This window comes from Alosa alosa, chromosome 3 (assembly GCF_017589495.1).
Source record: "Alosa alosa isolate M-15738 ecotype Scorff River chromosome 3, AALO_Geno_1.1, whole genome shotgun sequence".
Lineage (NCBI taxonomy): Eukaryota > Metazoa > Chordata > Actinopteri > Clupeiformes > Clupeidae > Alosa > Alosa alosa.
Genome location: NC_063191.1, coordinates 19,360,873 through 19,374,936, shown reverse-complemented (window position 1 = coordinate 19,374,936; position 14,064 = coordinate 19,360,873). Strand labels below are relative to the sequence as shown.

General features: G+C 39.7%; 1 protein-coding gene across 4 annotated transcripts in view; it reads right to left on the bottom strand.

Moving 5' to 3' along the window:
• Positions 1–4,887, bottom strand: part of LOC125292328 (ephrin type-A receptor 6-like) — a 110,460-nt gene extending 105,573 nt beyond the window's left edge. For all 4 annotated transcript variants that reach the window (XM_048239547.1, XM_048239549.1, XM_048239550.1 and 1 more), the window contains exon 1: positions 4,223–4,887. In XM_048239547.1, the coding sequence (XP_048095504.1) occupies positions 4,223–4,301 (79 nt within the window). In that variant the 5' untranslated portion in view covers positions 4,302–4,887. The remainder of the gene's footprint in view (positions 1–4,222) is intronic.
• Between the last annotated feature and the right edge of the window lie 9,177 nt (positions 4,888–14,064).

The window sequence follows — 14,064 nt, the reverse complement described above, 5'->3', positions numbered from 1 at the left end:
TCAACAGTGAGAGTTTGGACACTGAAGTAACCATCTCACCAGACCTTTCCTGGTGTTACTGCATATAACCAGAGACTTTCTAATGAGGAGACACAGCACAGCAAAAAAAATCTCCATAGAAATGCATGGGGTTAGTTTGTAACGCCAATATGGCAGTTGTGTACACATATCACACTCCTTCCGTGGCAAAACGTCGACATGTGAATACATTGAGCCAATCATGTGGTGTGTTGTGAATACATTGAGCCAATAATGTGGTGTGTTGTGAAGACATCGTGCCAATCATGTGTTGTCATCTTTCTGCTGGAGCAAGATTGGTGTCGTGAAGCCTTGCGCACGCGCATTTCTGCCAAAATAGATGCCCGATAAGTGTCCAAAAAGCATTGCAATATGGCCGCCGAGTGGAGGGACTTGCCTTAAAGGACTTTGATAGAACTTACCAGGTACCACACACCTACCAGATGCTACAGTAGCTCTCTCTCTGACCATTTCAACAGGGACCTCGGAAATGATCCAACTGGCTTTCTTTAGGCTGTCTAGCCAGAGGAGACACACAGATAGCAAAAGTGCACTTATACTCCACCCCCATTTTAGTCTCTGGTTTCTTCCCATCTCCGAGGCAGGGATGGGGCCGCGGAGACATACTCAACAGAGCCATACCTCAGAGACACACTAGCAAGACAGTGCTTAAAAGATAACAGAGAGTGCTTAAAGTTTTCTTGACTGTGATACATTCCAAATTATGACGTAATCATGAAATCAGCTTCCATGATGTAGAAAGATAGAAAAAAAATACTAAAAAGTAAAAATGACAAATCTAGAACAATCTAGAAATCTGCTGACCCCTATGGAGTTCATGCATGGGGTCATCTTGTTTTGCTTCTTCTGTCGCTGCATTTCTCCAGTCCCACAATCTCCTGATCTCCATCAGTGATCTCTTGGGTTTGTGTACAGTACAAAATGGCCTGCCACTCCTAGCTGGTTCATAGGCCACTTGTTGTCTGTCTATGTTTGAGTGTTGAATATGAATATGTGTACGTTGTTACCATATGCACATCCTAACGATCATAAGACTCTTATATGCATCTCCATAAGTGACTCCTAGTATGCATCTCCATCATGTGACCTCTAATAAGGATGGTCTGAAGTCACATATTAATTTGATTAAAAATGGAATTCCAGTCCTCTTAACATTCATGTTACATTGAATAACAAAATAGGAAATAATAAGCACTATTTCTCAAGTTGATGTGATTCATTATAATTGTACAATTTTCATACTATCATTCTATTTTTAACCAAAACATTAGCAAACTTTTACATTAAGTTCTCTAAAAAATTTAAATTCATTGAAAAACCTAGACAAATGTGTTTCATTTCTCATCTCACCATTTCTCATTAATTAAAATGAAATTTTCATGACTAACTGCCATTCCATTTTATATAACTGCATTATACCTTAACTCCAGTTTGATTCACTATTTGACAAAAGAAGAATTGAAATCCCCATGAGACCCATGAATTCTAACAATTCTATCCCTTAGGAATTTCATCAAGGCGTGAGATAAAAATAGACTGGTCTGCTCATCGCTTATAAATAAGCACAGTGTCTGCACAAGACCCACTGATCACTAGCTTCCAGCAGACAATATGGGGTTTTAGTCTCATCAAGCATATGGGACCAGCTCACAGACTTCATATAATCTACTGTACACATAAACAAAATGCAGATCTGCATGTTCTGGACTATACAACTACTTGAGTGTCTAAACCTCTTGTGTGTCAGTAACATACAGTAGCATAGGCTACCACTTCATATAAACAAAAGCCTTCACATGCTGGTTGCAGGGGGTAGAATCTGAATTGGCTCATGAATACCTGTTCTTGCCACTGAGTGGTGCAATACATCTAACATTTCAGCAATAATCATCATGAGATCTCATTAAAAAACAACTAACTCAATCACATTTTAACAAACCAAGTGGCAAGACAAAGACTTCCCTAATGTGTCATGTGTGTTAGTATTATACAGGAGTGTTGGAAAGCAATTTAGAACAAGTCTAGGGACTCTCTCTCTCTCTCTCTCTCTCTCTCTCTCTCTCTCTCTCTCTGTGTGTGTGTGTGTGTGTGTGTGTTGCTGTTTGTTAATTACTCTGTAAGTTGTTGACTATCTGAGGTCAGTAAAGGAGAAAAAGCCAAGGGGAGGTCTGGGGTCACCTTATGGCACCTTCCGTATGACAGACAGGCAAAGAGGAGGCAAAAAGGAGGCATAGAGGTTATGAACACTGTCTCACAATGTGATGCTAATGGGTTCATGAGATAATGGAATCTGGTGCAACTTGAAAAGTTATGCTATCAACATGTCTAATATCACCATGTAGCACTTGCACTAAAATTTACTTGGCTTTTATAAAAATGCATGAAACTTACATTATCCCACCGTTGCCATATCTTAGCTTTCATTATCAGCTTTGTGACAGGTTGAATAGGACTCAAGGTGTAGCTCACGTAAAACCTCATTATTCAGTGCCCTTGTCACTGTCAGGGATACAGGAAGAAAACCAGATGCTATTGTTGGTTGCCATTACCAGGTGTTATTAGCGTTTTTCACAACCTGCTCCTCAACACTGCACCTGTGTTGTTGAAAGTGAGTAGAACTGTAAAATTCACAAAGATTGCACTCGTGTGAAGAAAAAAAATCAATAGCCAATTAAAATAATTTCCTTAATGAATCACTCAGACCCCAACTATGTAAAAGCGCACAGGGTTTTTCAACAAGGCCAGAAAAGCCATATGGCTGTGTGAAATTCGAAAGCAACATCTAATTCCTATTTCGCCTCCTAAGAGCTGGAGCCTCATTCAATTTCACCTGTGAAATTCTCAATTCAGGCTGTTTGTCTGGGTAGATGTTGAAACTAATGTACTACCGCTAAAACACTGATTTGACTACTCTTTCTCTTTCAGAAAGACATCTACACACCCAATGTTTATTTTTGACGACACTTCATAGACAACCACACTGTCTAAATTGAAACTGCCTTATGCACAACAGACATGCAGGACTACATTAGGCTACTTATTTCAAAAGTAACACAATGCTAGTCTCCACATTGAGATGTGCACTCTCGTGCTCTCATCTTTTTTATCTCCAAGTACCACATACAAAACACAACTGAGGGATGGCATCTGAATCAGTTCTAAGCAATATTTCTTGTTACATAAATCTTTGACAGCACTGGGTTAACACACATGGTGGCTATCATGTATTACTTGCCTCCACATAAAAAGAAAACAACAGTGTCAGTTTTATTGAGCCAAGCACAATATAAGAACTGGAGGGGTGATTTCGGCATGTTGCTGTAAAATCAATAGCAGTATTTCAACCCTGAGTGATAGCAGACACACACTGAGAGCTCTTCTTAACAAAGTTCACAGACCACCAGGTCCATTTCACCTATCAGATTACATATTTGCTACAACCTACTTTTGTTGTGTCCTGCAAATAGTGCTTAATATGAAAACTAAGATCTATCTGTCTCAAATCTACGTGACAATAATCTTCATCCCGCATAATGTATTACTTTCTTTTACATTGTCTTCATGGATGTATCTCAGTGAAATAAGGGTAGACTACTATAGGTTGCTGGAGATAAATCCATAAAATATACCATATTTCTGCATTGCCGGACTAACAACAGACAGCTGATTTTGCTCACTGAGAATAGAAATTTGACGACTTATGGGACATGTAGGTACATTTAAATGCGCAATTCCAGGTCAGGTGTAGTAAGTTGATGTAAGCAATAAATCATCTGGCAACTGTAGAAATAATCAAACTATATTTGTGAAGGCTGTTAAACTATTAAAGCCGTTCTGTGTGTGTGCATGGGTGTTATGTGAGCAGTCGGGGCTGCTGAAGTACGATGCACTGGAGTAAATAGCCTACTGCTTACCGGAGATAATTCAAGACAGATTTGGAAAAGACGGTGGAGAACAGATAGGAGATAGCCTACTGACAACGTATTCAGAACGAACGTCTCACTTGTCACCTGATTAACTTGGATCAGGTGGGTTTGGTTGATGAAATAATATAGCCGACCAATGGACCTAAATATTTTTTTTTGTAGATGTACGTATTGCACAAACAGACACGATCAGAATTAAAGTACAGCGCATATAACGGGTTGTAAACCTCTGTTAATGCGATATAACCTACTCTTACCGTGATTACTCTGAGTTGAAGCTGAGAAGTGGAGCTTCAGGGACAGAAAAATGAGGCAAAATCCTACTCCAACAGTCATCTCTGAAATATCCACTTCACTTGGTGTGCTTGCGGAGCTTAGCGATATCCACGTGAATGTTTTGGGATTTATATCCTTCAAAAATGTTTAAATGCCTGTTGACAAACCACTCATCCTCGATTGCCAATATGCAATATGCCTGGACCGGTTGACACAAAGCAGTCAATAAAGATCTCCATCACTTTTCCGATGCAGCGAAGACGGTAACAAAGTTCACTTTTGTCTAAAATCAGGCTGGCCGCTGAAAATAACTCATACTTCCTCTGTGTGGGTTGTTGCACATGGCAAAATCGACTTCACCTGACGTATAAGCGCGCCTTGCTTTAAATATCAGCAGTACGTAGTCCTTGTTTATTTTTTGGAGTCATACTCCTATCTATCTATCCCCCTGGGAAGACAAAACCGATGTTTTCCAGTCCATTTGACTCCTGGGATAAAAATTACGTTTAGTTTGTCGCCGATAATTGTTAAGAACTCTTGAGACTGTGCGAACAAGTTTGCGTGTCCTGTCTCCGAAGCTCAACGGTGCTTATTTCGACCTGCATGCAGCAAATTACCGGAGCTGCGAAGGTGAGCCAGACCAAGGGGGAATCTATCTATGCTGGATGCTTGGCGCTAGAGGGTGTTAGCTGACAAGACAATACAGAACTTCATTTCACCACGACTTTAACTCTTTTAATCCCACAAAGCCTACAGCAGTCAGTGGGTGTAAATGTACGTGAAGGCGAATTGAAAACCTCCATCGGTGTTAATATGTGCACCTGAATATTTGTGCAGACGTATTTTGTCACTGTAATTCTCGAAATAGAATCGTCTGAAAATATATGCCTAATTCAAGTAGCCTAGCCTATTTGAGTAGGCCTATCGCCTGTGTCCAAAATGAATGAATTAATTAATTTATTTATTAATTTATTTATTTATTAATTAATGTATTGCATCTAACCTAGGCCTATAGCCACATGGAAAGAATAAGCTTCACTTGTCATTCAACTTTCTACACTTAAGTACATCAAACTGAGACTTCAGGCATCACATTGGCTGAATGTTGTGTGTTGTTGTCTTTATGTTTATTGCCATAAATGCACTAACAAACAAATAAAAATATTTAGAACAGTGTCCGATTGTCATCTTGAGTAGCAACAAAACATGGTTTTAACGTTGCCTGCATAATGGTTTCTGTATGCTGTAGGTGTTGGTGGCAGTGGCATCGTTGTGTGTGTGTGTGGGGATGTAGGCAATTTTAAATGGCTTTATATTAGTGGATTTGAATGACCTACACACGTAAGCTACAGCATTTAAGTTGAATGGAATATCAAAGTGGAAATTATAATAACTTTTGATAAGTGATACACTATACAGAAAAGAAATGTGTTAATATATGTCCACTAGTACTCTAATTTGAAAAGGCCACAGCAATGAACAGGTGTGACTGTAGAATGCAATGCCTATTCCAACAAAGCTTAGGCAACGGCTTCATAGGAACAAGGGAACTCATCATGAGAGCCCATCATGAATGTGAAGGCAGGTGGGTCTGGGACGCCGGACTCCACAGTTGACCCTTCTGGAGGTTTCGTGGGCCTGTTGTGTGTTCCTGCTTTGGTTCTTTCTCTGGGCAATTAGGCTCCTAGCTTTGCAGAGCCTACATCAACAGGGCTTAAGCACTTGTAAGTGAAGCTTACTTGTTGCTCATGAAGGCTGCTTTATTGGTGATTTTGTGTTTGCTGCTTTGGTTTGTAGTTATTGTTGTTGTTGTTGTTGTTGTATCCCATGTGGTGTTGTTGTGTAATGTTAATTAGGCTTGGTTGTTGATTGGCCAGTGAGCACTGACATTCCCTACCTATAGCACAAGGATTCTAACACCTCTCATATGTTACAGTAAACTAATTATTTACATTTTGGTTGCATCTTACTCGTTGGCTGACAATTCATCGGACCGTTTTGTTAAAATATGATTATTAAAAAAATGGATTGCTACCTACCTGTGTGACACACTTTAAGTGTGTGACACACTTTGCTTTTGACATACAACACTATCTACAAAATACCAAACATTACTATATAAAAGTGTAATAAAAACATTGTGTTCACTGTGCATTTTCATGAGGCACTACTTAAGACATTATAAATCCAGCCATTTTTAAAGGTCTGTGACTGGACACTTTTTCCTCTGTGAGTGGGTGTGGGATATTTTGAGAGATGGTGATATGGCGCTGGAAGTAATCAATTTGAAGAGTCTGAGTCACACATTCTCTTTGGCAAGGAACATACCCACTTCATCTTGAAGCAAAGTGCATTTGCCTCATTTAATAAGATCAGAAAAAAATCACAAATGATAAAAACCCAACACATGCCTCAAAACATCTCTGGAACCTGTAACAAGATAAATAAATGTTAACTGATTAATCATATGCCAATTTTCACCCAGGGGTTATCTAATGATTTACAGTGCAAACCATTTGGGGCCCTGTATTACAGTTTATGATGATGAACAAAACCAGTGGTGCTAATCAGCTAATGTACCAGAGCAAATCTGTTTGTACTGTACTAGCATACCATGCAGGCTTGCCACACATGAGATTCTTCAGTGTTTGTTGCTTTGACAATCCCACTAAAACACTGTAAAAGGCTCCTTAGGCCTACAGACTAAACACACACTGACTATTATATTTTATTAGTATTCTATTTTACTAATAAGCAGCATGTGTTCTTGTTCAGAGTCTGTGGATATTATTTGTACTGAATTGTGATTGTGTACCTTATCTGGATTACCATTGGTGATTTGGTCTGTTCACTTGGAGATAGAGAGGTATAGAGCCTGAGTGGATTATGTGATTGTGAAAGACAATCTCAGTGGTGTCTGCTTGCCTAATGACGCAGCATGAAATCGTTAAAAAAAAGTAATTGTGGTGCTTACTGCATGGGTAGACACCTCTACAGGACAATACTTTTTTTTCTGGGACCACCCCCCTTTAATGTTTAATGGGCCATGGATTTGAATCTGGAGTTATGTGATGCCAGCAAATGAGAGGAGCAAATACAGTAAGATTATATTTATGAGAGGTTAGTGTCATATCAATAGCCCCCAGCAACCAGACATATAGCACATCTTTTAGTAATAAAGTTAAGGCTGCTTCACAAAGAATCTTGCTAAATTGTGTAACATGCACCAGACACAGTGTCACTGTTTGTTAAAAATGATAACATTTCAATTAAAGGGGGATGACTTAACTCGATGCACAGATGATCAAATGATCAAAAGAACTTGCTCGCCTTTTGCTATTTTTGTTTTATTTCTATTCTGTATAAATTATGGGCATTTTTACAGAGTTCCCACTATATGTCAGATGTAAAATTCCATGACTTTTCCCTGACAAAAAAAATGAATTTCCATGACCTACTATGATGGTACAATATACTGACCAAAGATTTCAGAGCAGCCACGTAGTGTTCAAGACTCTTACTTTTTTAGAGCGGGATAATGACTAAATGGGCATTGAATAAACAAAGTTGGGCTAACCACAACTACTCAAGCAAGCAGTAAACCTAACCTAAATATAATCAAATATATTTGTATCAATGTATTTTAACAAGTACATTTTAAACTGCTACAACAAAATTCCCTGATATTCCATGACTTTGCCCCAAAAATGATAAAATTCCCCGACTTTCCATGTCTGGAAAAGTCTTTCCAAAATGCCATGATATTCCAGAAATTCCATGACCCGTGGCCCATGGGAAACCTGGTATGGGAACTCCACAGTTAGAGATTGTAGTACTCTGCAGAGAGTAGTGCGCTCAGCTGAACGTACTATAAGAACTCAGCTCCCTGCTCTACAAGATATCTATTCCAGAAGAGTACTCCTAAGAGCCCAAAAGATTCTGAAGGACTCTTTTGGATTATTCCTACCGTTGAAATCAAGAAGACGCCTATGTAGTCACAAAGCCAGAACTGAGAGACTCAGGAGAAGTTTTTATCCCCAGGCCATCCGAACTCTGAACTCACACTATACTGACTTTGCACACATTCACTCAGCACTCTCAAACATTTCCCAACCCTGAACTCACACTATACTGACTTTGCACCCATTCACTCCTCAGCACTCATGACCCCCCCCACACACACACACCTACATGACTTTTAGCACTTTTACATCTCTCTCCCTGCTACAGACCTTTTATTTATTTTCTTATTTCATCACACGTCAAAACACACACACACACACACACACACACACACACACACACACACACACACACACACACATCTGACTTTCTCCAACTTTTGCACATCTCCATAGAACTTTTTATTTATTATTTTTGATTTCTCCTTCATCCATCTACCCATGTCCGTGATTGCCTTGCCTTTCTGCCCCCCCCCCCCATCCCCAACACACACACAAAAAACACACACACTTACATCATCACTGTCATCACCTCACATACATACAGCACACTGCTTGCTACAGTAAGCCTCCTCTACATACTTGCTGCACACTGCCCCCCCTCCCTACATACACAGCACGTTGTCTTCAGGATCTTCTCCAACACACATCCTCTACATACTTGCACACTGCCCCCACCTACCCACAAACACACTACACACACACACACAGTCACTGCTCCACTCCCCTCCTGCCCACACACACATCTTCACTGTCATCACTCACATACATCATACAGTACTCTACTTGCAATAGTAAGTCCCTTCACCATACTTGCAGTACACTGCCCCCAAAACACAGCACATTGTCTCACGAGGAAGCTTCTCCAACTCTTTCCTTGCCCCTGTTGCTCTTGGGTGCTCCTTGTTGGTGCCCCCATAAATGCACAAATAGGCTGACACCAGACATAATTTTGCATTTCTTACATCCAGTAACTATATGCATGTGACAATAAACTTCCTTGTATCCTTTTAATAACTACAGTACTCATTTGAATAATCATCTGATCTCAGTTGCCAATCAATGTGGATTAAAAGTGCATTACTATCAAACCAAAAATTGAGATTAAAAGTGAATATTTTTTTAAATGTAAAAATGTAAATGTAAATGATGTCCAGCTATCTGATGTCACATGATTCTCAGATGTATAAGGTTTTCGAAGACATTATTGCAAGCATCGTAAGTGCAGAAAACTATTTTCTGTTTTTTACTGTATGAATCCCTTCAACTTTCACCTCTTTATTTTATGCACCCAAGTTGGTGGTATGAAAATGTTAAGAACTGGGTCAGAATCAGTGTAAATATGACAAGAGTGGTATATTTGTGGATGAAACTACATTCAATCACTCTGCAATATGTTTTAACAAATGCTCAACAGTGCATAATGACATAGAGTCCAGGTGATAATAATAATAATAATAATAATAATAATAATAATAATAATAATAACATAATAATAATGTAAATCGCTTTACATAGTAGGAAGGCAAGGAAATACATAAAGTACATAAAGTGATAAAGATGTGCTTGATTTGGAACCTGCTGTCTTGACTGGGAAGCAGGTGCACCTTCACTATTACTTGGTCTTAGCACTACAGACTCATGAATTATTTACTAAGACTTTTTTATCATGAGACCAACATTCAGTGAAGACGTACACACTGGTTGGTGCAAAGCTATGACCACACAAACAGGTGCAAGTACAATGTTCAAGTCTGGATCACTAAAAATCTCAGACAAAAAAGAAACTATGGTTGTAGGCCCTAAACACACATAGCCCCCCAACTTACACTCGATGGCCTCCCACCAACACCCTGACGTATGAAGGACGTTGGTGTAGTCTAATCATTGATTGAGACCACTTGCTCAACACTCACATAAAATCTCATAGAAATCCTTTGGAAGAAAATCAGAACTCTTCTTTCCAACATACAAAGCCCTAATAATCATGCTTTGGGCTACCTTAGGAATTTTATAGTCTGATAGTGCCCATCAAGAACTCTTCTCAAAATGCAGGACTTCTTCCAAGAGTGTCTAAAGCAGAGTCCTTTGCTATCAAGCCCCTGTCATTTGGAATAACCTTCCTTCCTCTAACCAAGAAGTGAATACTCTCTGCTTTAAAGCCTACCCTTAAGACTGTTTTACTCATAGTTATAAGTAGCAATGGTTTGCAAAAAGTCCAGCACTCATCACAGAGCCCCTGGTGAAAATAGATGTATTTGTGGTTGTCTCTCTGCGACTGCATGGCCTGCCAGAAATAGATGATATGTTCAGCTCCAGATCATGCAGGTGGTGGCGCTGGACCAGCATGCAGTATTTCTGCTACTTAAGGCCTTGTCTGCCAAAAGACCTCATGTGTGTCATGTGCTATATGCAGGAGGATTTGTGCACACAGAGACACGAAGCCAAGACAAAAACTGTTTTCCGTATTTACCCTAATAAAGATGCCATCATTACCATACTAACTATTTTGATATCAACTACTACACTACAACTTTGCCATATAAATCCTTCCTCTTTGTCTGGCAACTATAACGTGTCATTTATAATCTGTCTTTTTACTTGTCTCATGATCCCTTTCCCTATACAATAGGACCACTGCTGAGGGGCTGTGACCAATGTTCTACACAATACCTCATTCCATTCTGTCATTATGTCCTCTCACTTTAGATTCTCCACTGTGAGGTCCTTCTGTCTGATGCTTCCTGCTGCCCATTACCTATTATTATACAAAGCTAGTAGAACATGAATTTATTTTACCGTAGAATGTTGGGAAATCCCATTCAAGTCAATGGAGCGTTCTACTAGCACGGTTGATCAGCTGTGTTCTAAAGAATGTTTAATCCACAATATCCTGTAAAATCATCCTATTTGTTTGCTGTCGGTACACTCTTATGTTACTATCTCCCTTTCCACAACCTGCAGCATGTGTGTATGCCTGCTGCACTGTTCATCTGAGCCTTATGCTGATATGATCCATATCTGTGGTATTTGCTTGACTCTATGTATGTTATCTGCCTCTTCATCTCTCATGTTCATTTCCCCTACTCCATTCCTCTGCTGGGCCGGCCTCAAGTAAGTCTCCCCGAGCTGGGTTCTGCTCAATGCTGCCTCCTGTTGAATATAGGGTTTTTCTTTGCCATAGGGGTTTTATCCCAGCTTTGTACTTGTTATAAGATACCTTTCAGATATACGGCCCCATTAAGTGCTTTAGGACAATGTCTATTGTCAATTCAACTATAAGTTAACAACGTTGTATTGAATGGAATTATTACCATTTCAGTGAATTAATCAGGTATGCGCTAAATAAGCAACATTTTCAGTTTGCATTTGCATCAAATATGTGTCTTTTATGGATAGGGTCTTGACTTTCTAAACAAGAACTGTAGAAAAAGTATCTTCACCACTGATGCACATCAGCTATCATAGCCTTTATTGAATCTTTTACTCTATTAAAGTCTATGTCATAAATCACAAAAAATTCTTTTCTCTGCAAAGCTAGATTTACACAGATAGGTTAAGTGGGATCACATGTGCTTTACAAAGGCTGTGAATCAAGCTGTCTCAAAAAGTGTAGAGATCTGTATTAATCATAACAGCTATCTTCTCCGGACAAGTGCCTTCTATGGTCATATTGATGAAATGTTTGTGGAGAAAAGATGAGGGGGTGTCGGTTGAAATTTCAAGAGCATGGGCTTTTCAAAGAAGAGGCCTTTGGGAAGAAGCATGAGATAAAGGAGGCAGTGGACAGATAAGAAGAGTGTGTAGCTCAAACCCACCACATTTGCTCACATTAAAAACAAACTGTGAATAGGGAATCAAAATCTAAGTCTGTGATGTAATTTGCAAAGTTTTACAAGCATATTATATGAGATTATTCCACTGCTTGGTTGAATTTCCAAGCCTGGGTACCATTCCGAACGTAGTCCCGCCACAACATTTGAGGTCGGGAAGTTCGGTCTGGCATTGCTTCATTGATGTGGAAGTATGCTTGCCCTATATCAGGCGGACCAATCAAATCAGGTTTTACGATGATGGGCAGGTGAGCAACAGTGCCTGGTCTATCACGTCATCTGAGCACGCTTAGGCTTATGTTTGAAACAAACGCTGTGGCTAGAAGGATACATGGCTTTTAAGACCCCATATGGAAAATTCATATTATTTAATGAGGTTGTATCACTGAAAACGATTATTTCTGAAAACTTTGGCCAAAGTTGAGATGTGGGAAAACTGGTGGTTTCACTTTCATCAAGGGAGAACAGCACTGTTGCATTGCGACATGTTCCCTCGTTCGTTTGAAATCTCTGATTGACCACCTGTTCGAGGGATTTGCGACAGCCTTTCCCAGCTGTTTAACATGTTTGTAGCATATCACTGTTCAACAGAATTATTTTTAAAAATGGAGGGGATATAGGAGAAGAAGGATGGTTTGTGTGTTTTCTTCCTACACCTCATGGTAAGCTATTTTGTTGCTCTGATTGGTTAGGTCTATCCAATTGAGTGCAGAGGCATTCCCCCCCTGTGATCACGCCCCATAATTACGTCCCAATGGAGCAGTATCAAACTTAGACGTCAGGCTATGAATTTCCCATTGTCCTACGTAATTTAGAACGACCATTAACCGTATGTTATTTGCATACCTATGAAGAAGATCCATTTTTTTGTCCGTATCACACTTGTATATTAATTCGCCGAACTCGTTGTGAAGTTTAAATGAACTGTCACGTTGCATCCGAGCTGTAAAATGCAGACGTTCAGAACATGGCAACAGTAGAATAAGCGGGATAATGGACTCCACGGTGGTCTGTTCACAGAAGTTAATGCTTCGTGTCGGGGCCGTTTTACAACCTCGACCGTGCATTAACTTCTGTGAACAAACCACTGTGTCGTCCATTATCCCTTACATAATGGTTATAATGTTCTTAACTCCAAAGGATGTACTGTCATACAATCATATTTCATACATTAGTTGCTTAGATTTGGCTCAAAATAAATGTATGAAGTTAAGTTAAATGTACTGATAAGCCAATGCACTGGGAAACAATGGAATATCACAAATCAGAGTTAGGCTACAACAAGACAAGAAAACACTGTGGTTTCACTCAGCAGTCTAAACCTCATATCCATTGGAGACACAAAGATGACACTGAGTTGAGTGAGAAGTGCAAATGGAATTTACTGCGTGTGGGGCAAAGGAGGATTGGTGCAGGTCTTTGCTGACCACATTGATCGCTATCTAATCTGAAAGATGGGTGGCAGTGAGGCAGAATAATGGGAGACATTAGCCTGTAACAGGCCTCACTGGCAGCCCGATGACCCTCAAAATATGAGTTTTAACTGTCCTTTTCAAAAGCTACACTTTACACACAAAGACGACAGAGTTTCCCTGGACTCATCCAGGTGAGGTGCTGTCACTGACCATGACAACCCGAGATCCAGCACAGTATATCTCCAGTGAGATACCAGCTGCATGCGAAGGCTACGGAAACATTCTGTGGACATCAGCATCTCTGTTTACATTACCTTTTCACTGTTTGGTCACTGATTGTTGGCAAAGTATTGGACCAGACACACTGGACGGGCTGAAAATCACGCAGAGGAGGACAACAGAAAGGTCAGACTTCCTCACATGTAAGATGGCAATCACCGTCTGTCACTGAGGTAAAGAATATCGTATTTGCTAGATCATTAAATTTATAACAGCTTAATAGAAAGTAGGTGGTCTTTTTTACTCTTTTTAAATATCTGTCAAGATCTGCCCTTTCTGTTTCATTGCAATCCCTCTGGTCTGCAAAAGAGCTGGGAGTGATAATTATTAGGCA